This window comes from Perca fluviatilis, chromosome 23 (genome assembly GCF_010015445.1).
Source record: "Perca fluviatilis chromosome 23, GENO_Pfluv_1.0, whole genome shotgun sequence".
Lineage (NCBI taxonomy): Eukaryota > Metazoa > Chordata > Actinopteri > Perciformes > Percidae > Perca > Perca fluviatilis.
In genome coordinates, this window is record NC_053134.1 from 236,771 (window position 1) to 261,634 (window position 24,864).

General features: G+C 41.4%; 2 protein-coding genes across 3 annotated transcripts in view; one reads left to right on the forward strand and one right to left on the reverse strand.

The window, feature by feature from the left end:
• Positions 1–24,864, forward strand: part of cped1 (cadherin-like and PC-esterase domain containing 1) — a 77,182-nt gene that overhangs the window by 7,101 nt on the left and 45,217 nt on the right. The window contains exon 2 of the mRNA XM_039792391.1: positions 281–452. Coding sequence (XP_039648325.1) covers positions 281–452 — 172 coding nt within the window. The remainder of the gene's footprint in view (positions 1–280; positions 453–24,864) is intronic.
• The window catches only part of LOC120553410 (nuclear factor 7, brain-like), a 29,546-nt gene continuing 10,849 nt past the window's right edge, over positions 6,168–24,864 (reverse strand). The window contains exons 1-2 of one of the 2 annotated variants that reach the window (XM_039791775.1): positions 8,249–8,258; positions 6,168–7,875 (exon numbers count right to left, since the gene is read on the reverse strand). In XM_039791775.1, the coding sequence (XP_039647709.1) occupies positions 6,476–7,858 (1,383 nt within the window). In that variant the 5' untranslated portion in view covers positions 7,859–7,875; positions 8,249–8,258 and the 3' untranslated portion in view covers positions 6,168–6,475. Of the gene's footprint in view, positions 7,876–8,248; positions 8,259–24,864 lie in introns of those variants that run through there. The other variant, XM_039791776.1, reaches the window with a different exon arrangement.

Consider the following 24,864-nt stretch of genomic DNA (forward strand, 5'->3'; position numbering starts at 1 on the left):
GGGTGAATTAAGGGTTTATTTCAACCAAACCAGAGTGGTGATTGTTGGAACAGTGGAAAGATGAACCAAGACGGCTTTTGATAATTTTATATAGTTTCTGTCCACTTTGAATGAAGTGCTGATTATTTACATGGAGTCTGGTGGAGTTTGGTGACTCTTAGTTTTACAGTTTCGTTCTCCCTCCAGTCATTATGCTAAGCTATGCTACTAGATTTAAAGATTTGTCAGGAGAGTGTAAACCATTTTTAACGTCACTGTTTTCCTCCACCTCCCCCCTTAGATGCAGGCCCGGTCCCAGCGCCCCCCCCGGCGCCGGGCCGTGGTTCTGACGGGTCGACAGCCGGTCTCGGACCCAGAGGTGCAGCTGTACCAGCAGGTCCTGCAGCAGATGGACTACAACATCCAGCTGTCCCGATACGCCGAGACCAGCAGCTCCCTCCGGACTAACCACGGTAACCTGTGTGTGTGTGTGTGTGTGTGTGTGTGTGTGTGTGTGTGTGTGTGTCTGTCTGTGTGTGTGAGTGTGTGTCAGTGGCGATTTCTTTACGACTGCAAGGGAAGCTCAGCTTCCCCTAAAATGTAATGGTCAAATATGTACTATTGTGTTAACATTTTATTGACTAAAATGTGATAGAATAGGTTCATCTGGAAGACGAGTTGGTTCAGAATCAGCGGACTCGATGTCCTTCTCATGCGTTCCCGTAGCGTCTCAGTGCGTCTCCCCGTTGAAGCCTGGCGTCCGTTGACTTCAATGCTTCAGTGCTTCAAAACTAGACGGTCATTGGATAAATGCTGCGATTATGTCCCGCCCACGGACGCTCAGCGTCTCTGGGGGTCAATGGGAGCAGTGGGCTGGCCTGGACGCTGGGCTTCTGCGTGGTGATTGGAGGGTCTGTTGAAGGACTGCATCTCCTTTTGATTGACAGCGATTTTGTGCTATAAAAAGTCGCCGAAGCTGTTCAACTTCAAGCAGAGCTCAGCTCTGCTGCAACCTATTTCTTGGTATTTGCTTGGCGAAATGGCTAGCCGATTTTCATCATACATTTCATACAATGATACACCACATTCCTTGTTTCAGTTTAACCTGACTCCCACATTTCCTCCTTCGAGTTTAATATCGTTTTGTTAGATAATTTCATTCATCCATACAGTAGGCTAGGCTAGTGTTGTAAGGGTGAACTAGCCAGCTAGCAAACTGCACACGATGGCAGACAATGCTAATGTTGTCGACCTGATTTTGGCAAAGTCATTTTAAACTTTAACGGCACAGTTAGATCACCACTTAAGACTGATTTAGTGCCAAAGACAGGGCAAAGTAGCAGGTCTGTTCAGCTCTCCTGGTAGGACAGAGTTAGGTGGCTGGTGTGTGTGTGTGTGTGTGTGTGTGTGTGTGTGTGTGTCTCTGTGTGTCTCTCTCTGTGTGTCTCTCTCTGTGTGTCTCTCTCTCTGTGTGTGTGTGTGTGTGTGTGTGTGTGTGTGTTGGGTGGAGACTTCCTGTCACTAAAAAAGGAAAACCAGTTTGAACCCTAACATCAGAAAGATGAATATCTTCAGCTCCTCCGAGGTTTTCAAACAGTTTTTAGTTTTTGAGGCAGACGGACCTATAGGACAGGGAGGCAGATGATTGACAGGTGGGTAAACGGAGGAGGCGGGGCCTAATGTTTCTGCCAGCAGGTGAAGAAGAAGAAAGAGTTTTACAACCTTCATAAATCACAGAGAGAGCAGCTGCTCTTCAGTCCCCAAAACTCCCCCATCACTGGTCTGTCCCAGCATTACTCTGACCTGTGTTTAGGATTCTAGTGGTGGAGCCCTCTAGTGGTCGCAGTAGTCCTGACCTATATTTAGGTTAGTGGTGGAGCCCTCTAGTGGTCGTAGTAGTTCTGACCTATATTTAGGTTAGTGGTGGAGCCCTCTAGTGGTCGTAGTAGTTCTGACCTATATTTAGGTCTGTAGTGGTGGGGGCCCTCTAGTGGTCGTAGTAGTTCTGACCTATATTTAGGTTAATAGTGGTGGAGCCCTCTAGTGGCGTAGTAGTTCTGACCTATATTTAGGTCAGTAGTGGTGAGCCCTCTAGTGGTCGTAGTAGTTCTGACCTATATTTAGGTCAGTAGTGGTGGAGCCCTCTAGTGGTCGTAGTAGTTCTGACCTATATTTAGGTCAGTAGTGGTGGAGCCCTCTAGTGGCCGTAGTAGTTCTGATCTATATTTAGGTCAATAGTGGTGGAGCCCTCTAGTGGTCGTAGTAGTTCTGACCTATATTTAGGTCAGTAGTGGTGGAGCCCTCTAGTGGCCGTAGTAGTTCTGACCTATATTTAGGTCAGTAGCGGTGGAGCCCTCTAGTGGCCGTAGTAGTTCTGACCTATATTTAGGTCTGTAGTGGTGGAGCCCTCTAGTGGCCGTAGTAGTTCTGACCTATATTTAGGTCAGTAGTGGTGGAGCCCTCTAGTGGTCGTAGTAGTTCTGACCTATATTTAGGTCTGTAGTGGTGGAGCCCTCTAGTGGTCGTAGTAGTTCTGACCTATATTTAGGTCAGTAGCGGTGGAGCCCTCTAGTGGCCGTAGTAGTTCTGACCTATATTTAGGTCAGTAGTGGTGGAGCCCTCTAGTGGTCGTAGTAGTTCTGACCTATATTTAGGTCAGTAGCGGTGGAGCCCTCTAGTGGTCGTAGTAGTTCTGACCTATATTTAGGTCTGTAGCGGTGGAGCCCTCTAGTGGCCGTAGTAGTTCTGACCTATATTTAGGTCAGTAGCGGTGGAGCCCTCTAGTGGTCGTAGTAGTTCTGACCTATATTTAGGTCAGTAGCGGTGGAGCCCTCTAGTGGTCGTAGTAGTTCTGACCTATATTTAGGTCAGTAGTGGTGGAGCCCTCTAGTGGTCGTAGTAGTTCTGACCTATATTTAGGTTAGTAGTGGTGGAGCCCTCTAGTGGTCGTAGTAGTTCTGACCTATATTTAGGTCAGTAGTGGTGGAGCCCTCTAGTGGCCGTAGTAGTTCTGACCTATATTTAGGTCAGTAGCGGTGGAGCCCTCTAGTGGCTGTAGTAGTTCTGACCTATATTTAGGTCTGTAGTGGTGGAGCCCTCTAGTGGTCGTAGTAGTTCTGACCTATATTTAGGTCAGTAGTGGTGGAGCCCTCTAGTGGCCGTAGTAGTTCTGACCTATATTTAGGTCAGTAGCGGTGGAGCCCTCTAGTGGCTGTAGTAGTTCTGACCTATATTTAGGTCAGTAGGTGGGAGCCCTCTAGTGGCCGTAGTAGTTCTGACCTATATTTAGGTCAGTGGCAGTGGTGACCCTCTAGTGGCTGTGGTAGTTCTGACCTATATTTAGGTCAGTAGCAGTGTGGAGCCCTCTAGTGGCTGTAGTAGTTCTGACCATATATTTAGGTCTGTAGTGGTGGGGCCCTCTAGTGGTCGTAGTGGTTCTGACCTATATTTAGGTCTGTAGTGGTGGGAGCCCTCTAGTGGTCGTAATTAGTTCTGACCTATATTTAGGTCTGTAGTGGTGGAGAGCCCTCTAGTGCGTAGTGGTTCTGACCTATATTTAGGTCTGTAGTGGTGGAGCCCTCTAGTGGTCGTAGTAGTTCTGACCTATATTTAGGTCAGTAGTGGTGGAGCCCTCTAGTGGCCGTAGTAGTCCTGACCTATATTTAGGTCAGTAGTGGTGGAGCCCTCTAGTGGTCGTAGTAGTCCTGACCTATATTTAGGTCTGTAGCGGTGGAGCCCTCTAGTGGTCGTAGTAGTCCTGACCTATATTTAGGTCAGTAGTGGTGGAGCCCTCTAGTGGTCGTAGTAGTCCTGACCTATATTTAGGTCTGTAGCGGTGGAGCCCTCTAGTGGTCGTAGTAGTCCTGACCTATATTTAGGTCTGTAGCGGTGGAGCCCTCTAGTGGTCGTAGTAGTCCTGACCTATATTTAGGTCTGTAGCGGTGGAGCCCTCTAGTGGCCGTAGTAGTCCTGACCTATATTTAGGTCTGTAGCGGTGGAGCCCTCTAGTGGCCGTAGTAGTCCTGACCTATATTTAGGTTAGTAGTGGTGGAGCCCTCTAGTGGTCGTAGTAGTTCTGACCTATATTTAGGTCTGTAGCGGTGGAGCCCTCTAGTGGCCGTAGTAGTCCTGACCTATATTTAGGTCAGTAGTGGTGGAGCCCTCTAGTGGTCGTAGTAGTTCTGACCTATATTTAGGTCTGTAGTGGTGGAGCCCTCTAGTGGCCGTAGTAGTTCTGACCGGAAAGCAAAACAGGAAGCAAGGTGAGGAAGATGGACCTGTGCTTTCGCCGCACCGTCTCACGGCCAACGCAGGCGGTCTGAACGCAGCCTGCACCCTGGCTGTGTGGCGTGAGCGTGGCGTTTCTGTTGCGTCTCAGCTGCGTGGTGTTTTCTACGTCTTTCCCCACCAGAAAGGTCTCTGACGCGGCGCTGCTGCTGCTGCTGCTAGCCTCGTCTGGACACATGGATGTTTCCCATAAACATAAATATATTCTGATCTGATTACAGCAGAGACAACGTCATAGGCTCCAGAATATTTCCTTCTGGATTGGAAGGTGACATATTTAAATTACATTTATATATCTGCATTTATATCAAAACCTTGAGACGTTCAAACATCAACATGTCATTTAATTATATGTATTTGTGTCTAAATGACATAAACAACGTTTACTATTGTATGTTGTCTGGAAACACTTCCAACACGCTGGCGTGTCGCGTGAAAAATAGGCGTCTGTTTCTAGCACGCACGTTTTCTGAGATGTGTGTGTGTGTGTGTGTGTACTATGGTAGTAATAATTACTGATTCCGTAGTCCAGAAAAGATATATATATATATATATATATATATATATATATATATATATATATATATATATATATATATATATATCTTTTCTAAAGAGAGAAACTTAGTTACTGAGTCTCTGTGTTGGTGAGAAACTTCTTCCCAAAGAACCAAAACAGTCGAATCTCAGGCCAGATCTCAGCTGCAGCTTCCTGTTTCCTCCACAATCACTTCCACATGTTCTGTGTGTGTGTGTGTGTGTGTGTGTGTGTGTGTGTGTGTGTGTTCAGCCTGCTTCTGTTCCTCTCTCCGCTCTGATTTATTTATTGAAGACTCTGAGGCCAAAAACCACCAGAACCCGTTCCCAAACTGTTTAGTATGCCACAAACACATTCAGTTTGTCCCAAAACATTCAGTTTGCCTTGTACCTTCAGCAGTTGTTGATATATATTTTATATTAATATTCACCCAACAGCATTTGAGGGAAACAGGCATTAGTTTAGTTTTAATTGTTTTTGGAACAATTCAGCCCAAATTTGAACTGACTTTAAGCAAGGCAGCTTTATTTGTAGAGCACATTTCAGCAACAGGGCAATTCAAAGTGCTTTACATAAAACATTAAAGATGCAGTAGGTAAGTCTTATAAAACACACTTTTTGCTGAAGTCACATTTGCTGAAACTGACCCTATGTTCCAGTAGAACTACATGAATTATGTAATATAAAAAAAAGACAGCTCCTCTGGCACCACCTACAGCCTGGAGTGCCATTGGCGAAATTCCACCGCTCCCGGTTGATTTTCTCCAATCAGGGCCACAGGGGTCTATCTGCGTGTCAATCACTGCTCAGGCACACACATGTATAGCTTTCCTTTCCCGTTTTTTCTTTCTTCTCTTATCACGAGCTGCAGAAAAGTTTCCCAAAACTCGGGTGAATAATGGAGTGGCTTTTCAGAGGTGGCATGGCTGCAGGATTTTAAAGATTTTCAAGCCATCAGGCAATCGGGCCATTGCTTATGTCGAAACCTGCTCAGTATCTCAAAATAATGATTTACATCAAAACTACACACAGACATTAAATACTAAAACAATCACAACAATGTAAATGGAGACAGAACACAAAGGGGTAACTTTAGGTTCAATATTGAGGGGGTTGAGATCTCCACCTATCTAGGGAGGGGGGTGGGACATGTCTGTATGGATTTTAAAAAATCGAAAAAAAAACATGGGAAAAACTGTCGGGAATAAAACTCGTAAAAAGAGACAAAAATATCTAAAAAGCCCCAAAAATGTTGAATTTATTTTCCAAAACCAATCAAATAAAGGCAACAAAAACATTGAAAAAGGACTAAAACTTGGGGAAAAAACCCAGTTTTGTATATTATGCCTTTGACAGATCTGAACAACAATAATAATGTTTCATATAAACATCCATATTTACATATGTAAACATATCATTCAGCCGTCTCCTTTACCGCTGCAATCAGTTTACTACCCTTTATATTAACCAACCATTATTCTGTTTATATTCTTTCATGTTTAATCTGCTGACTCCTGTTACTGTTTGCTGCTGCCAATATAAAGTTTTAACTTATTTTATCATTCAGTTCAGATATTATTTCTACTTAAAAAGATGGAACATATTAACATTTAATTAAGAAGTGAATAGTTGTTTACTATTATTATCACCACCCTAAAACTACAGACTTCGTCAGACCTGTTGTTCTGTTACACAGAACTTCAGTGCTGATATCTTCAGATTACCAACAGTGGCAATGCATGGAAACATCTTCTCAGTGAAAGTGTGTGTGAAGGTGTGTATGTGTGTGTTAGTATCAGGATCAGAGAACGACAACTTTCCTCTGTTCCAGTCCAGAGTCACTCTGATCTTCTGGAGCTTCTTCTCAAATGGGAGATCAGTGTCTGGAGCTGATGGAGACAACGCTGAGTATTTACCTTTAGAGAAATATATTCTCCATAAACCAGACCGTATGCCTCCCTTCTTCTGGACAGACTCTGGTAACACACCCAGAAACCAGTCTGTACTGTCTCCAACCTCGACATCCCAGCTGTGAGTCCCTGAGTTAAAGCCCTCAGAGCCCAGGACAGTGGGGGAATCAAACCTCTCTGGATTATGAGGAAGTTGCTGTTCCTCTCCCCGTCTCACACTGGTCAGATCTTCAGACAGGATGAGTCTTGAAGAAGCAGTGTTTGGGTCCAGAATCAGAGGAGTGTAGGAGACCAGGTCCTTCATCTTGTTCCAGATGTTGAAGCTCAGGTTGCCCAGGTGTTTGGCCTCGTCTATCAGAGCTCCTGAGAGCAGCTGTGGATCATCCAGCAGGGTGCTCTGCTGGACTCTTTCCACTGCAGCCTTGTAGTTGATCAGGAATGAGACGTCTTCAGCTCTCAGCTGCTCCTCTGTGGCTCTGACTGTGTCTGAAAGAGCTGCTATCTCTCTGCTCAGAGCCTTCATCTTCTCCTTCATCCTCTGACTCTTCTGCTCCTCTTCCTCCCTCAGTGCAGTCATCCTGGCCTCCTCTTCGTCTTCTAGAAACTGGTGAAGCTTCTTAAACTGATCCTTAATCTGCGTCTCTGTGCGTCGGGCCTGGACCTTCATGTGTTTTACGGTTTGATCACACTCCTCTTTAACCTGTTCAAAAACCTTTATCTTCTCCTTTAAGGGCTCCAGAGTTTCTTGAAGTTTCTTCTTGTGTTGTCGTGCAGCTTCATCGATGGGTCTGATTATGTGGTCGGTGTGTTTTTCTGAATCTCTGCAGACGAGACACACTGGCTGCTGATGGTCCAGACAGAAGAGTTTGAGTTTCTCAGAGTGCAGACTGCAGAGAGCCTCTGAAGCTCTCTGATCTCTCTGCTTTAAGAAACTCTCACACAGCTTCTTTAACTCCAGGTTACGAGGTGGATCTGGCCTTAAAGATCTTTTCCTACAAACTGGACACTCCTGTGCCTGTTTCGCTCTCCACCAGGTCTTCAGACAGTCTCTACAGAAGCTGTGGCTACATGACAGAACAACAGGATCTCTAAAGACTTCACGACAGACCGAACAGCAGAAATCCTCCTCTGACATGGAAGCCATTTTGTCTCTGAGAGCAGCTGAAAACAGCAGAAAAAGCAGATGTTAAAACAGGAAGTCGGTTGTGTTTCTCTCCCTCGCACACAGGAGAAGTTTGCCTTCAGGACGGTCTGTAAGAAGAGGTTTATTTTAACCCAAACCACTATCTTTTCCTAAACTTAACTCAGTAGTGTTGTCTAAACCTAAGAGATTTCTGGCAGAAAGCCCAGAAGTCTCCCGTGTGCCCCTCCCTGCTGCAGAAAGTTGCCTCAGTTATTTTAACTTTGGGTCTCAAAGTGTTTTTCAGTCTGCAGCAGATTACAGTTAAAATATTTCACTTCTTCAGTACTTCAGATCTCCTTCCTGTAACTATCCTCCCTCAGTCACAGCTTTGTAATAAAAGGTCAATCTTACCGTCTGTGTGTCGGTGTGTCTCTTCTCTCTGACAACTCAACAGGAACTAACTGGTTTATCTGGTCTGTTCAGATGACATAATGTAATTTGGTAAAGTTGAAAAGACATTCACAGATTCAAATTTCCGGGATCAATAACTTCTGAGCAAAATGTTTTTAAATCACATATGCCGTAATTATGACATATATCACATTTTTCTAGCAAAATATATTCCCCAAAATTATGAATATGCTTATATTGTTTAAGTAATTGCTTTACTACAACTAGCAGGATACAAGTTATAATTGAGGTAAATTTGGAGACACTACCTTATTTAATCATTAAATTAATAAATATTGTATCTCCTTTCGGTGTTGTAGTTTGTAGACGGTCCCTAAGGTGTTGAAGTCTGTAGTAGAGCTTAGATCGGGCCCAAAAAAAATAATCAAGCCCAACCCTACCCAAGCCCGTGCACGTTGTGTCCGAGCCCGACACATTAACTGTAATTATGAGCCCGAGCCTGATTTAAACACGAAAATGTTTTAATACGTGGGCCATTATAACTGACGTTCTCAACTACAATTCAGAGTTGTTGAACTACAGAAATCTGTTTAGAATTATCTTAATAAATACCGGTAATTCAACAAGGACGAAGCATGGAAACTGCTTTTGTTTATTCAGACTGGAACGGATTGCAAATGGATCCAAATTAAGAAACTTAAAAAAATAAATAAAAAAAACTCGATCCTAGCTCCCTAAGCTGAATAGTGTGGGTAATAGGTCTGCTCGATTATGGAAAAAATAATAATCACGATTATTTAGGTCAGTATTTACATCACGATTATTTAACACTATTTCTCATTAACATTTGGATATAATGGTGTCCAGGGTATAATCTGTTAGTGTCCTTTATCTCACAGAAAGAGTCTTTGGATCAGAATACAATCTGTTTTACTACTGTTACAGATATCACACACGACGTTACACAGCTAATGAACAGTTCCACAGACATAACACATGTGCATCTCACATCACATGTTCACTCACTAGGACCACTACTGTCATTACGAAACATTGTGCCAAAATATCAACAATAATGTCGCCGTCAGTGGGCTTATTTGCTAGCTAAACTTAGGAAAAATCCAGCACATAGACGGTACCTTAGAGTACCGTTTCGTGAACAGGGCTCTAGAGTGCGACCAATTTGGTCGCAAATGCGATCAAAATTTTTAAGGGTGCGACTAAGATATTTCCTAGGTCGCACCGGTGCACCTAACGTCTTTGCATCTGCTACCTCTCCACGAACGAAGCGATGTCGTTTATATCGATATGGTTTAATGTTGCGTTACATGACCCATTCCTAATCTGTAAAGCCGTGCCTGTGTTTGGATCTCTCCTCCCGTGCAGCCCCCCCCCATTCACTCACACACCGGCCGGCTCCCCTGCAACATGGAGAGACACAGCGCCGCTGGTCCACATGCTGACATTTGTCTACAGTTTTAATTGTTATTAACACAGCTGTATATTGTTAAGTATGAGAGGGAAACCTGTATTGGTACCAGTGTTTCCGCTGGTAACTAGCCTACCTGTTATTGCGGCCGCCACGGTGAAAAACACAGAAGAAGTTATTGAATGGAACTAACTTCAGTTCGTTGAGTAATAGCGTGTAAGACTGAGCCTGCTGGACCTGGGCGAGAGATGTGACCCATAGGGCTGTCAAAATTGCTCAAAAATGACGTTCGAATATTCCCTCTAAAATAACACAGAATATTCAAACTATTCGAACATCTGGTTGCGCATGCATCCAAGGTGGCGCGCGACATCGTGACGTCAAAATGATGCAATATCCGGCCGAGCCGAGGTCGTGCACGGCTCTTTTTTTTCAGCGGCGCGCAACAAAGCGGAAACAGGAGCCTGAATGAGTTTGCAGACAACCGGATGTCAGGACTCTCAGAGTGACTGCAGGTCTCTCTGGTAAACTCACCGGGTTAAGATGAGCTCTTTTATGGTTAATGAAAGGTTCGATCCGACGAAGTAGGTCAGTGAATCAAATCGAAGCATTGACGGCAATGCTGCTGCCAGTTCGGCCGTTGTTTACCTTTTTCTTCTTCTTCTAGTCCGTAGAAAGGGCAGCGTCGGTAGCCTTTGCTCATTAGCGCCACCTCTGTTCAGGAGAAGACTGCAGCTAGTGTCTACCAGCTATACAGTCACGCATCCCCCGCGATGTCGTCATTTGTACGCTTTGTACGGGCCAGCTTCCAGTATGTAACGGCTTTCAAGCGTGCTAGCAAAGCAGACAGCCTCTGCTACCGCCAGCGTTTTTTTCCACTTTTTTTTTTTCAAATATAAATTTTCACCTTCGAAATTCTTTTTTTTAAAACTATTCGAATTTAGAATATTCGTTGACAGCCCTAGTGACCCATGGCCAGAATATCATAGTTCATAAAAATGCAGCGCAGCCAGGGACGATACAGACATTTCATAGCCTACACAAGACGTGTGTAACGCAGCTGACCCGCATTCGACCCGTGCTGGACCCATTCATAATGAGTCAGCCGTCACTCTGTGAGTAGCTTCAGTCCATCGTACTCCCCCTCTCTCCCTATATGAGCTACTGGGCTATCCGGGTCTGTTATTGAAAACAAGTGAAGGAGTTTTCTCAGAGATGTATATTTTTAAATATATCCCAGGCTATTTATTTCAGATAATTTACATGTGTTGCAGCTCTATATTTTCAAATTGGGAAGGAAACCCTGTCTTTGCATTTCATATTAATCACATCTGTTTTAATAAATGTGAAAAGTGGCTTTGACTTAAAACTGAACATTTAGCCCATTTTGTAAAAAATAGAGATATATATATATTGTGTATCGCCATTCAGCCGAAAAATAGAGATATGATTTTTAGTCCTGGACTAGTGGAAGATCTGATAAGAGTCATTGTGGAGGGGCCCAGCCTGGAGGATTTTGATGCTAGGGAGTGTGGTTTAGCCAAGGGCAAGAAGGCCAAATTACAGGTGTTGGCCATCTGAGGGGCATTTGACAGCAAGGGGGGACCCGCTATAAGACTTTGAGTACAATAATTGACACATATATATATATGTGTGTATATATGTATGTGTGTGTATATGGAGTGTGGTAAAAAGGTGACCTTAAAATTGTGGCGTTAATGGTGACGCGGGGAATAATTTGGGTGCGCCTAAATTTTGTGCTGGTGCACCTAAATAAAAAAAGTTAGGCGCACCAGTGCGACCAAGGCAAGAAGTTAGTCTGGAGCCCTGGTGAAACAGGTGATTTAACGTCCCTGATCATTTAAATACAGTTTAACAACTAAACTAAATGGTGAGGGAACATTACTATGTTTTTTCATGTTGGTTTACTATGCCTATGCACGCCCACCAAGCTGGAAAAAGTTTTAAACAGTAAGTGAATACAGCGTGTTGGGTGAATACAACGTCTATAGACAGTATATTACGGCGGGGGGGGGCAAAGGCAGAGGGAACGGAGGGTTAGCTAACGTTAGCTGTTCCCAGACAACTGAGTTGGTTTTGCCTTCTTTTGCTCACCAAACACTGCTGCCATCTTTACTCGCGCTGAGTTTTTTTAATTCCAGCGGATGATATGCACACGACTGGCCTCCCTGACTGTACAGGCTGCGAGAGTTTCTGGCTTCAGGAGGGGCGATGTGCGCATGCGCGTCATTCTGAACACAAGCCAAAATAAGAATGTTCTTGCAAAACAGAACATGGCAAAATCGTTTTTTCTCGATTATACTATTTTGGTGATCGTTGGGAGCCGAAATTGAAATTCAATTAATTGCACAGCCCTACTGGGTAACAGATCATAGCGGCGTAAAATATCGGCCCGGCTCTAGTCTGTAGACGGTCCCTAAGGTGTTGTAGTGTGTAGACGGTCCCTAAGGTGTTGTAGTGTGTAGACGGTCCCTAAGGCGTTGTAGTGTGTAGACGGTCCCTAAGGCGTTGTAGTGTGTAGACGGTCCCTAAGGCGTTGTAGTGTGTAGACGGTCCCTAAGGCGTTGTAGTGTGTAGACGGTCCCTAAGGCTGTAGTCTACCTGTAGACGGTCCTGCGTCAGCCTGTAGACGGTCCCTAAGGCGTTGTAGTGTGTAGACGGTCCCTAAGGCGTTGTAGTGTGTAGACGGTCCCTAAGGCGTTGTAGTGTGTAGACGGTCCCTAAGGCGTTGTAGTCTGTAGACGGTCTCTAAGGCGTTGTAGTCTGTAGACGGTCTCTAAGGCGTTGTAGTGTGTAGACGGTCTCTAAGGCGTTGTAGTCTGTAGACGGTCCCTAAGGCGTTGTAGTCTGTAGACGGTCCCTAAGGCGTTGTAGTCTGTAGACGGTCCCTAAGGCGTTGTAGTCTGTAGACGGTCCCTAAGGCGTTGTGGTCTGTAGACGGTTTGTAGCCATAGGCGCGGGAAGTAGGGATGCTGGAGGTGCTGCAGCACCCCCTGTTGGCAAACTGCGATCAAATCCGGATTACCCAATGGGCTTTAATCATTATGTTGATAATTATCCAATCAGAATTAAATAGTGTTAATTTCGTCAGACGAGACTAAATATGTTCGTCAACGACCTTTGTTTCCATGACTAAGATCAGACTATGACGAGACCGCGCCAATGTCCAAAAACGCTGACTAAGACTAAATTAACGAGTTATTAACGCTGACTAAGACTAAATTAACGGGTTATTAACGCTGACTAAGACTAAATTAACGAGTTATTAACGCTGACTAAGACTAAATTAACGGGTTATTAACGCTGACTAAGACTAAATTAACGAGTTATTAACGCTGACTAAGACTAAATTAACGGGTTATTAACGCTGACTAAGACTAAATTAACGGGTTATTAACGCTGACTAAGACTAAATTAACGGGTTATTAACGCTGACTAAGACTAAATTAACGTGCATTATTGTTGACGAAAAAAGACTAGACTAAAATGTTTTGCATAAAATTAAAACTAAGATAAAATCTCTCTTCATTTCCGTCTACAATCGTCTCTACTTTTCCATCATGAGAATGAATATTCAGCTGTTCTAGGGTTGAGACCCGGTGCTACGGCACCGACCGGTGCCATAACGACCGGTATCTACCGGACCAAACAGCAACACAGATTTCGGTGCCACTACATGCCTGAGCTTCTCTGCACTGATGCTCCTAAACGGACGTCAACCGAAACATCGCTGCACAGGGCGCTAGTTAACACTACACTTAGCAGCAGGTAACGTTAGCCTATCGTTAGCGATAGCAGCTGGATTATGGATTAAACACGGTTAAAATGCTGACAGCTAAACGGTGTAGAAGTGTCTCTATATTTCACTGTGTAGGATTCCAACGGGTACATACGACAGTCTGCAGCTGCCGTTGTCTGAATAACACATATGTTGCATTCACTTAAAATACGCCCCGCCAGCTTCGTGCTGCATTCAAAGTTATTGTAAAATATCCTTTTCCCATGCAGTGGTTGTTTTTGTCGTTTAACAGGAATTTACTGGTGGAAGAAGCTCAATATTTATATAACTTTATATTATTTATTTATTTTTACAACTATTTGACTGAAATGGTTATCAGAAATAATTTATTTAAAAAAAGACAAAATGTTTTGACTAAAATGACGAGACTTTTAGTCGAATAAAACTTGACTAACAAAAAAAAGATATGTGAATAACTAAATATGACAAACTAACAAGGACATTTGGCACAAGACTAAGACTAAATTAAAAATGGCTGACAAAATTAACACTAGAATAAAATAAAAGTTGTTTACAAAAGTCTCGTGATTGTGTGGCTTATAAGTCAGTGTGATGACTGGTCAGGCAATGATTGGGAGAAGGCCGCATGCACTGTGTAGATTGGCTAATGCTAAAGGTGGGTGGGCATAGAGCAGGTTGTTTACATCATACTGATTCAAGATCAGCTTTCTAAGAATGAGTTGAGATTGAAAGAGTGGAATTAATTTGTAACTGATCCCCGGTCAGATTGGGTTGTATCAGCGAGTGAAAGTGTGGAAAAGGGAGAGAAAGATGCAGCTGCTATAAAAATGTCCCGCGAATAAATAGCTTTTTAAAAAGAGCTGGGAATGACGAAGAGGAGGATGTCGAGGAGCTAGCTAATGTTAGCTTGGAAGAATCGCTGCCTTCTACCAGCTACACTCAGCCACAGCTAACGGTAGCTAACGTTAACTTTAGCGAAGTTGTTGTGGAAAAAGACAGAGATGGCCGGTCATCAGCATTACAGAACAAGGTAATGGCCCCTCAGGTACCATCATCTCTGAAGACCCTGCACTACGGGGACCGATTACAGAGACCGTCCGGGAGGAACTTATACCCAGAGGGATATTAGCACCTTCACAACGGTGAAACTGTCCCACGGGAGTGGATTCTATATTCACTGTCCACCGGAGACATTTATTGCGTTGCCTGTAAAGTTACCAACACACAGCAGCGCATGTGTAGTAGGGTTTAGCGAGCTGCTGAGGGAGCTGGACTTTAATGATTTAATCTGCGACTTTGCAAGAAAAAGACAAGAAATTAGAACTTCTAAAGGTAAGAGCTATTATGCTATCTGTAAATTGAGTAGGTTAATATAATCTGTTGTGACCGTGTGACCAGATAATGTACATATTTTGTTTAGTTTATTGAAATGCCATGCATATCAGACGTATTGCATAATAATTTTGTGATGCTGCTATAGGCCTGTGTGAGACTTAGTGGTCAAGTGCAGTATATATGTTGGCTTTTGCAGTTTGTGAAGTAGCAGCTGACTAAGTGACTGTTATTTAACAACCTGCGCTCAGCTGTGTTGTGTGATGGCATTGTTGTATCTTCAGTCAATCCCGTTTCAGAATTACTGTTGTGCTTTCTGCTTGGGTGATTTTTAGTGAGTACTATATCGCCATAGTCTTGAGCCATACAATGCTTTGGTATGATTTAATTAATTGTAACATATTGTCTTGTGATGTGTGAGTCAGATGGCAGTACTTGGTTTATTGAACTGGAAAGGCCTACTTGATGCCTGCTCAGCTGGACTAGTCATTCATCTTTTTTATTATTCCATAGTGACAGTGGATAGACAGGAACGGGAGAGAGAAAGAGAGGGAATGACACACAGCAAAGGGCATGTGATTTATGTATGCCTATTATAAACAAACAAATAGGCTAGTGTGTAGGCCTACCTTTAGAATTTGTCACATACTTGGCTGTGCAGTACGCATCGTACCATGTAGCCTACTTCATGGACTGCGGTCACGCCATCTGTGCTTCGGAGAAGCGCAGTCACGCCATCTACGCTTAAAAATATATTGCGCGTCTACACAAGGTTGCGTGGTAGGCTCAAGGTGTATGCGCTTGGTGTCGGCAGACTTTAAAAAAAAAAGTCAAATCAAATCAAATTGTTTTCTGCAAACTCCAACAGATTATTGTTCTTCATCTCATTGACTACCACTGTGGTGATTTTCATGTTGTTCTGTTTTATTATTTAATAATGGCCTGCCAAAGTCCACTATGGTTTACCTTGACATATAGGCATATTTTATAAATTCATTGTAAAAAAGTATAAGTACGTCATTTAGTCCTATACTGTATACCTGTCTATACAGCAGACTTTAATAAATTCATAAAAATTTCAAATCAAATTGTTTTCTGAAACTCCAACAGATTATTGTTCGTCATGTCATTGGCTACCACTGTCGTGATTTTCATGGAGCTTTACTGTTTCATTCTGTAATAATTGCCTGCCAAAGTCCACTATGGTTTACCTTGACATATAGGCATATTTTATAAATTCATTGTAAAAAAGTATAAGTACGTCATTTATAATAATAATAAGTTTAAATAGGATTTCAGTAACTTGGCTTTCCCCATCCAACTTAAATACATTACTTAATATACAAATTAAATACCTTTTAAAAATTTACTTCCCATCTATCTATCTATCTATCTATCTATATCTATCTATCTATCTATCTATCTATCTATCTATCTATCTATCTATCTATCTATTTATTTATTTATTTATATATTTATTTATTTATTAGGGGTGGTACGGTTCATGAAAAAACACCCGAACCGCTCGGTTCACTAGTCTCGGTTCGGAGCGTGTGTGTACCGCACGGTTCGTCAGTACACTGTTATTAAGCTGCACTAACCTCTTACTGCCGTAGTGCCCACTTTATACACCTTTTTTTTTTTTTTATTGCAAAAAAAGGGTACAAATCACATGTGAATAGCCAACATGTACATAACATACAACAAGGAAAATGATAAACATTATATAAAACAAAATTGCTAGGGGAAGCTTATAGGTCATTATAAAGAGAAAGAGGACCATATGTTGACAGTTTTAACAGCCTTTTTGTTGTTTGAGGCAGAAATCAAATTAAAATAATGTTCAACTTCATGGAGAAAAAGTACACAACTAGGTTTTTTAGTGCTGAATTTACACTTATGAATGTGAAATTTTGCTAAAAGAATTAATAAATTTATAATGAAGAATATATTTTCTTTACTTTGTTTATAAAAGCAGAAAATAACATCCTTCCACAATAAGGCAAAGTCTTTATAAATATGGTCAATGATGAATCTGCTGAGGTTTTGCCAAAATGTTCTGGTGTGTGGGCAATGCCAAAAGAGGTGCAGAACAGTCTCTGGGTGGTCTTCACAAAAAGAACAGTATGTGTTGATGTCTCTTTTAAATTTAATCATGTAATGATTAGCAGGGTAATATCTGTGAATTATTCTGAAGGATACTTCTTTCACCTTGTTTACTATCAAGTATTTGTGAGGAATCATCCAGACCTTTTCCCAATCAATGTCATTTACAAATCTGTTCCAATAAAATGTAACATTTGGAATAGAAACAATCTCTTTCTGAAATAATGCACGAATGTTCTTATTATTATGAGGAAGTTGGGAAAAACAGATTCTTCCAACTGGTGATTCAGCCACATCAGGGAGGGAGACAGTAGGTGGAAGTCTGCCAGTATACTTAAAAAGCATGATTGTGCCTGAAGGAATGGCATCAATTACAATTGCGAATTCTTTCGGTGTAACTGGAATGTTATATGTTGATAAAAACTCTCTATAGGAGAAAAGTCGTCCCTCTACATTAAACAGTTGGTCCACCAGCAGAATCTGATTGCGTACCCAATTCTCAAAATAAAGTGACTTGTTCTTATATAAAATATCTCTGTTATTCCAAATTAGATACCTGTGAGGTGAGAAATTATGTTTGTAAATAAGAGACCAAGCTAAGAGGACCAGGGGCCTGTTTCACAAAAGCAGAATATCTAAATCCAGGATAACTGATAAAGCGAGGCTTGTCCTAGTCTAATCTGTGCATCCTGGATTGGTGCGTTTCACGAAGGCCAAGCCAGGCTGAGGAGGAGCGACTAGGTCGAGCCGGGCTGAAGTAATTCAGATAGATGCGCGTCCACGGCTTTCCTCAAAAGACCGCGAGGTCGATCACAGATTTACTGATGCAAAAAGGGAGAATACGTATTGTACATACTTTATACAGAGTGAGCAGCAGCTTCTTGTGGAAGTATGATGACGTGAAACACATGATTTGTATAAAAAGAAAAGAAACACGGCCGCTGTAATGAAACAGCGAGAAAAAGCGCAGCAGACGATCACGGACCGACTGAATGCAGCCTAAACATAACTAACCACTGCTCTGAATTGAAACCGTCATAATCATACCATACGAGATTAGGCTACTAATCATTTTCACAAATTAACAGTTGTACTCTTTGCCTTGAAATTTACCATCAAGATCAATTTTCTACAACGCTAAAATATGATGCGTAAATATCTCTTTCACTCTGTTCCTCCCTCTCTCTCTCTCTCTCTCTCTCTCTCTCTCTCTCTCTCTCTCTCTCTCTCTCTTATGGGCTAAAATATAAATTTCCTAAGTCATATTAACTTCCACTGCTCGCTTTTAATGCAAAGTGTAGCATACAACTGTTCGTTTTTGCAAATGACAGTGACTCATTGAATGGTTTCAGTTAAGAGCAGTAGTTCATAAATGGATATTTTTAGACTAGCATTCAGTGGTCCGCTATTATCTGCCACGCTTTTTCTCGCGTTTTTTTTATTTTTTATAGAGGACGAGTTTCTTTCTACACATATTATATGCCTTGCTCCCTCATATACTGTATGGACATAGAAAATAAAGACACTGAAGAAATTGGACTAAAATCTAGAAACTATAAAGATAATTAAGTGATAAATTCCATGCACACTGTAAACATGAATGGAACAGAGTATATTCATCAGTTATTTCCCCCCAAATATAAGGTCAAAAACCATTGAGTTGTCCTCTACCTGTTGTTATATGAATGTACAGTAGCCTACATCACTAGATAGTTACTGGTCCAGTGAACTAAGACTATCATTTGGGAGGATTGTACAATAAGAATATGTTCTTAAAATTGTTCAATCCTCCCAAATTATAGTCCCAGTTTACTGGACAACACAAATTGTGTGCTAAGAATTCCAAATACAGTGCACATGAAAGAGGAATAAACACGATCCTTATTGTTAAAGAATAATAAAAAAATAAATTCTCAACTAAAATAATTCAAGGTGCATTGGTCAACTATAGAAATGTACAGCATTGTATATATTGCCCTTAGTAACAGACTTCATTTGAAACACATTTGAAATGTTATCAGCCTTTTCTAATCATCTCAAAAACTGCCATAATATATTCATCAAACTTCTAACAACAATATGAACATCAGTCTTCATACAGCAATATAACAGTAACAATGACTGTCACATGAATAATTATAAAAAATAATGGTCACAATTTTAACTAATAACTTTTCTTAAATGAACAGCAATATGCTGTATTTTAATCCAGGCTGATAATAACAATAGGGTAAAACCAGTGCTGGGTGAACAGAAAAGGTTCCAGGATTAAATAAATCCTGGCTGTTAGCCTGGTCAGGAGCAGGCTAGCTGCACAGAATAAATCTCCATGGTGATTTATGTGCCTCCGCTTTTGTGAAACCGAGTCAAGGCTAAATTGAGCCAGGATAACTGGGAAATCCCGGCTTAATCCCTTATCCTGGTTTTGTGAAACAGGCCCCTGCTTGTGAAAAGTCGACAGTTTTACAGGAACTTTGTCGACATTGTAGTTACAATTCAAAATAAAGCCCAGACCACCAAAACGAGAGAATATGTAATGGGGAATAAAATTCCAAATCGAGAAAGGGTTTTTAAGAAAATGCTTAGTCCAATTAATCTTAAAGGTATTATTTAGAGTATTGAAGTCCAAAAAATTTAGCCCACCAGATTCATATTTATTCATAACAACACTTTTTTTGATATAATGGATACGGTTTTTCCAAATGAAGTCAAAAAGCATCCTATCAATGTCTTTACAGATTTTACTATCCAAGTGTAACGAGAGAGCAGCGTATGTAAGCCTAGATATTCCTTCAGCCTTGGTAAGCAGCACTCTGCCTTTTAGAGATAAGTCCCTTTGCAACCACTGGTTCAGTTTGTTCTGAGTTTTTTTAATGATTGGAGAGAAATTTAACGGACATCTCATTTTCTGATCTTTAGTGATAATAATACCCAAGTATGTAACTTCTTTCTTGATCGGAATGTTGCAAATAGTTTGTATATTACAGGCTTTTAAAGGCAACAGCTCACATTTATTAATATTTAGGCATAAACCAGAGGCCTCTGAAAACTGCTTAATTACTTGAATAGCAACAGGTATCTGGCTTGCATTTTATAATAATTGTGGTATCATCAGCAAGCTGACTGATGATGATATCCCTACCTGCAATAGAGATTCCTTGTATAGTACTATTACATACATAAGTTGTGAGAATTTGTGTACAAAGTAAAACAAATAAGGGGAAATTGGGCATCCCTGACGAATAACCCCGTTCCAGATTAAATCTAGGGAAGTTCCATTTTTCAGTTTTATAGAGCTATTTCCATTAACATATAAGGTTTGAACTGCTTTATGGAAAAAGTGACCAAAACCAAATTTCTCTAAGGATAGAAAAATAAATTGGTGTTCTATTGTATCAAAGGCCTTATAGAAGTCTAAGAAGAGGATGAAGCTATCTTCAGATATTAAGTCAGAGTAGTCAAGAATATCTAATACTAGTCTAATATTATTAGAAATATGTCTGTTTCTCATAAAGCCTGATTGTGTCTCATCTATAATTGTGTCAAGAGTTTCTTTAATTCTTCTGGCAAAAATTGATGCCATAATTTTGTAATCATTGTTAAGCAGACAAATAGGTCTCCAGTTGTCAATAAGGAGCGGATCTTTTTTAGGTTTGGGAATCAGTGTGACCAGCCCTTGAGTGAGGCTAGGAGGGAGGGAATCATTCTCTATACTCTCCGTAAAAACCTGTAGTAAAAAAGGGGCCAAATGCTCTGAGAACGCTTTATAAAGTTCTGCAGTTAATCCGTCAGTGCCGGGGGATTTATTGTTTTTAAGTCGAGCAACCGAATCAGCGACCTCTGCCAATGTAAGCGGGGTGTCACAATAATCTTTGTCTGCCACATCAATCTTTCTTACATTATTTAAGGAGTTAAGAAAATGAGACGTAGCTTCTTTATTATACTTGGAGCTGTATAAGTTGCTATAGAATTTGGAACAAAGATTTGCAATTAATTTAGCATCATCAGTAACGATCCCATTAATATTTAAACTATGGATGGAATTGAATTTAGATCGGTATCTTTCAAGACGGAAAAAGTAAGCAGAATTTTGCTCCCCTCCTCCAGCCATCTTTTCCTAGACCTTACAAAGGCTCCTTCTGCTTTTGTCGATATAATTCGGTCCAATTTGTTTTGGAGTTGTAAGAGAAGTAGTCTATCCTCCTCTGAAACTTCCTCGGGTGGTCTCTGATAAAATGATGAAATTGTATTTATGACTTCATCTTCTTCTGCTCTTTTGGTTTTAGCAACAAAGGTTCCATACTGTCTCAAAAATTTTCCTGACTCGAACTTAAGCAGTTCCCAGTTAGTGTTGTAGGATTTTTCCTTTTAGCCTTGTTGTAATAATGAGTAATTAACCTAATCATTTCAATCTTAACCTTTTCATGTTTTAACAGGGAATTGTTTAATTTCCAGTAGCACGATCTATGGAATGTATTAGATACACTAAAGTGGATGTTTATATGAATCGCTCTATGGTCAGTAAGGGGTGTGGCATGGATAGTTACTGTAACTTTATTTTTTCAAGGTTATTGGATAATAACCAAAAATCTATGCGAGACTGGCTGGATCCTGACCTGTTGCTCCAAGTAAAGGATCTTTCATCAGGAAATTTCTCTCTCCATACATCTACAATGCTAAATCTTCCCATAAATCTTTTAAGGTTTGTGCTGATGGAGAGAAGGCACCAGGGGGCCACCTGTCAATAGCATTATCTAGGGCAATATTAAAGTCTCCACCAATTAAAAGAATAGAGTTTGGGTATCTGGTGAGCCAAAATGTAATTCTTTCTTCTATAGAATCAAGTAATTTATCATTCTCAAGTTTGTTATTGTAACCGTAAATATTAATAACAATGCTAGAAATGTTGTCAACTCTAATAATAAGACATACGTAGTGCCCTAGGGGGTCACAGTCTGAGTGTAAGACATCACCTGAGAAAGTATTTTTGAGCGTGGTTACTCCAGCAGATCTTTCTGAGCCCTGAGAGAACCAGATATCGTTACCCCATTGAGATTTCCAAAAATTGACATCAGCAGAGGTGGAATGACTTTCTTGAAAAAAACAAAAATCTGTACGAAGTTGTTTGGCAAATAAAAATAAGGCTTTCCTTTTACAAATCTGTCTTAGTCCCCTAGCATTTAAAGAAACAATAGATAAAGACAAAGTTATTAACGAACACGAACAAGGAGTAAACTAGAAAGCGATCAATAACCAATTGGTTAGAAGGGTAATACTGGATAAGGGGACCGAGTGCTGCTTCATATAAAAAATAAAAAAGTACGGTAAGGAGAAAAGGATATAGTTCCGGCCAACTAAAAAGCACAGCATTCCCAATCAGCTGCCTCGTTCATTAAACGGACTAAAAGAACAGAACATATAATAGAAAAGGCAGTGGTTTTGTAAATTAAAGTGCTTTGTAAAGTCCTACAAACAGACCAACAAAAAAATATGACAATATCAACTTCGAGTGTAGTGCAGATCAAACCAGTGGGTGTCCTTGTGTTAACAGGTAGCAGGCGAGACTGTTTCTTAGGTGGGCAGAGGGACTTCTGAACCGTTGACAAATCCGCGACCACCAATGAAGAAGGCTGGTTTGCCCTCCTCTCGAGCTTTTTTTATCGCTGGCCAAAGTTTGCTCCTTCGTTCTCGGTCTTCTTTAGAGAGATCCTCCGCAAATCTTAATCCGTTTGTCGCGCAGGTGCGTTGACATCTTCGCAGCTTTCCACACGGCGTCTCTGCAGACACGCAGTAGGAATTGATGATGATGCCTCTGGGTTTGTTGTCATTCTGCCGCTTAATGCCGAGCCGATGTACGGTGTCGATATGCGTCAGCCAGCCTGTTCTTTTCCTCCGAGAACAGCCTGACAGACCTCGATGGCCTTCTTTCGTATGTTTTCCTTTTCTGATTCTTCGACCGCGTAAGTCTAAGGTTCCATCTCCTGGAGTATCTCTCTAACCCGAGACCATTTGCCGCCAAGTGTCTACTCGTTTTTTCTTCTTTGCCATTTTCACTTCCGAGTGTACACACTTTGCTTTTACATCCTTGATTTCTGCACACACAAAGTCAATTGTCTTTTAAGACCTTCAATTTTAAGTGCATTGGCACTGACCATGCTTTCAATGTTGTCTGACCTCGTGGTTTATCAGTGCTGAGAGGCTGGCTATGATATCGTTGGTGTTGGTTTGTTCAGATCCGGGTTCGCACAACATTTTCTTCGGTGCTGGCGACTTACTGGGAGTGATGGGAAGAGGTGGAAAATCATCCATAAAGTCTTCCGCAGTGGCAAGAGGCAGGAGAGTGGAGGTATAATCGTCATGACAATTGTCAACTAGAGCATTGCCAGCCTTAGGGAGTAATGTTGCTAGCATTTGGATTTAGCTTCAGTCCGGCGCTCTCTTGGCCTCTTTTCCTGTCGCGTTGGTTTGGCATTGCTCAATAATACGTCTTACGAGTGCTGTAGTATTTCTGAGAAAAAAAGTAGTGCTTGGCGAGATAATAAATTTAGTTTTACCGTTTCCAAAACTTTTCTTTGCAGAGCTCGGTAGAAAGCGTCTACTCACTCGGCCATCTTGGCACGCCCCCCCCCACTTTATACACCTATGTTAAAACACTAACTGGAAATGACGAGCGTGATGGGCGTGACAAACGCAACCCATGGCAGCTGATTGGACGATCGCGTCACATGGGTCTGGCTGGTCCCTAATTTCAAAATAGACTGTCATGGCGGCTCGTTCAGAATACGATCTCATATTGTACTAAAATAGTTCACCGAAACGTGTTTCTGAAAACATTTTAAGCGAGAAATAGGCCATGCAGTTGCTGAATCTGTCTTCAATTCAGATCGACAAAGGTCAGTTTAAAAGATTTTCGTCAGATTTTGAGAGACACCGAGCCGACCGCTCCTCAAGTGGAGTGGGGTGCTGCTGCAGGTCACGTGACATCACCTGCAGAGATGTCCAGTGGGAGAGAGGCTGACCAGACCTGGAGGATGCGCCAGCGTCGTTTATAGTCTGGTGTGTGGGAACATTTTGGTGAAATAAAACAATATATAGAACTGCCACTGTGTGCATGTTTTGTGCAACATGCATTCAATATGCTAATTTTAGCTATATATCATATGCTGAAGTATATTCTGGAGTGTTAAAGATTAAAAGAAAAAATAACAAGAACCGTACAGAACCGAAAACCGTGACCCTAAAACCGTGATACGAACCGAACCGTGGGTTTTGTGAACCGTACCACCCCTACTATCTATCTATCTATCTATGTTTATGCTGTATTAAAATAATAAAACAGTAGAACAACATGAAAATCACCACAGTGGTAGTCAATGAGATGAAGAACAATAATATGGTGGAGTTTCAGAAAACAATGATTATTTTTTTTAATGAATTTATTAAATATTGATGTAGCCAGGTGTATAATATAGTACTTTGGCAGGCCATTATTAAATAATAAAACAGTAGAACAACATGAAAATCACTACAGTGGTAGTCTGTGAGATGTAGAACAATTATCTGTTGGAGTTTGCAGAAAACAATTTGATTTGAAAATGTTATGAATGTATTAAATATTGCTGTATAGCCAGGTATAAAGTATAGGACTTTGGCAGGCCATTATTAAATAATAAAACAGTAGAACATGAAAATCACCACAGTGGTAGTCAATGAGATGAAGAACAATAATCTGTTGGAGTTTGCAGAAAACAATTTGATTTGATTTGACTTTTTTTTAAAGTCTGCCGACACCAAGCGCATACACCTTGAGCCTACCACGCAACCTTGTGTAGACGCGCAACATATTTTTAAGCGTAGATGGCGTGACCGCGCTTCTCCGAAGCACAGATGGCGTGACCGCAGTCTTCATGGAGGGGGGGGGAGAGAGGCAGAGGTAGAGTGGTCTGCACATCCCTCCCTCCCCCCCGC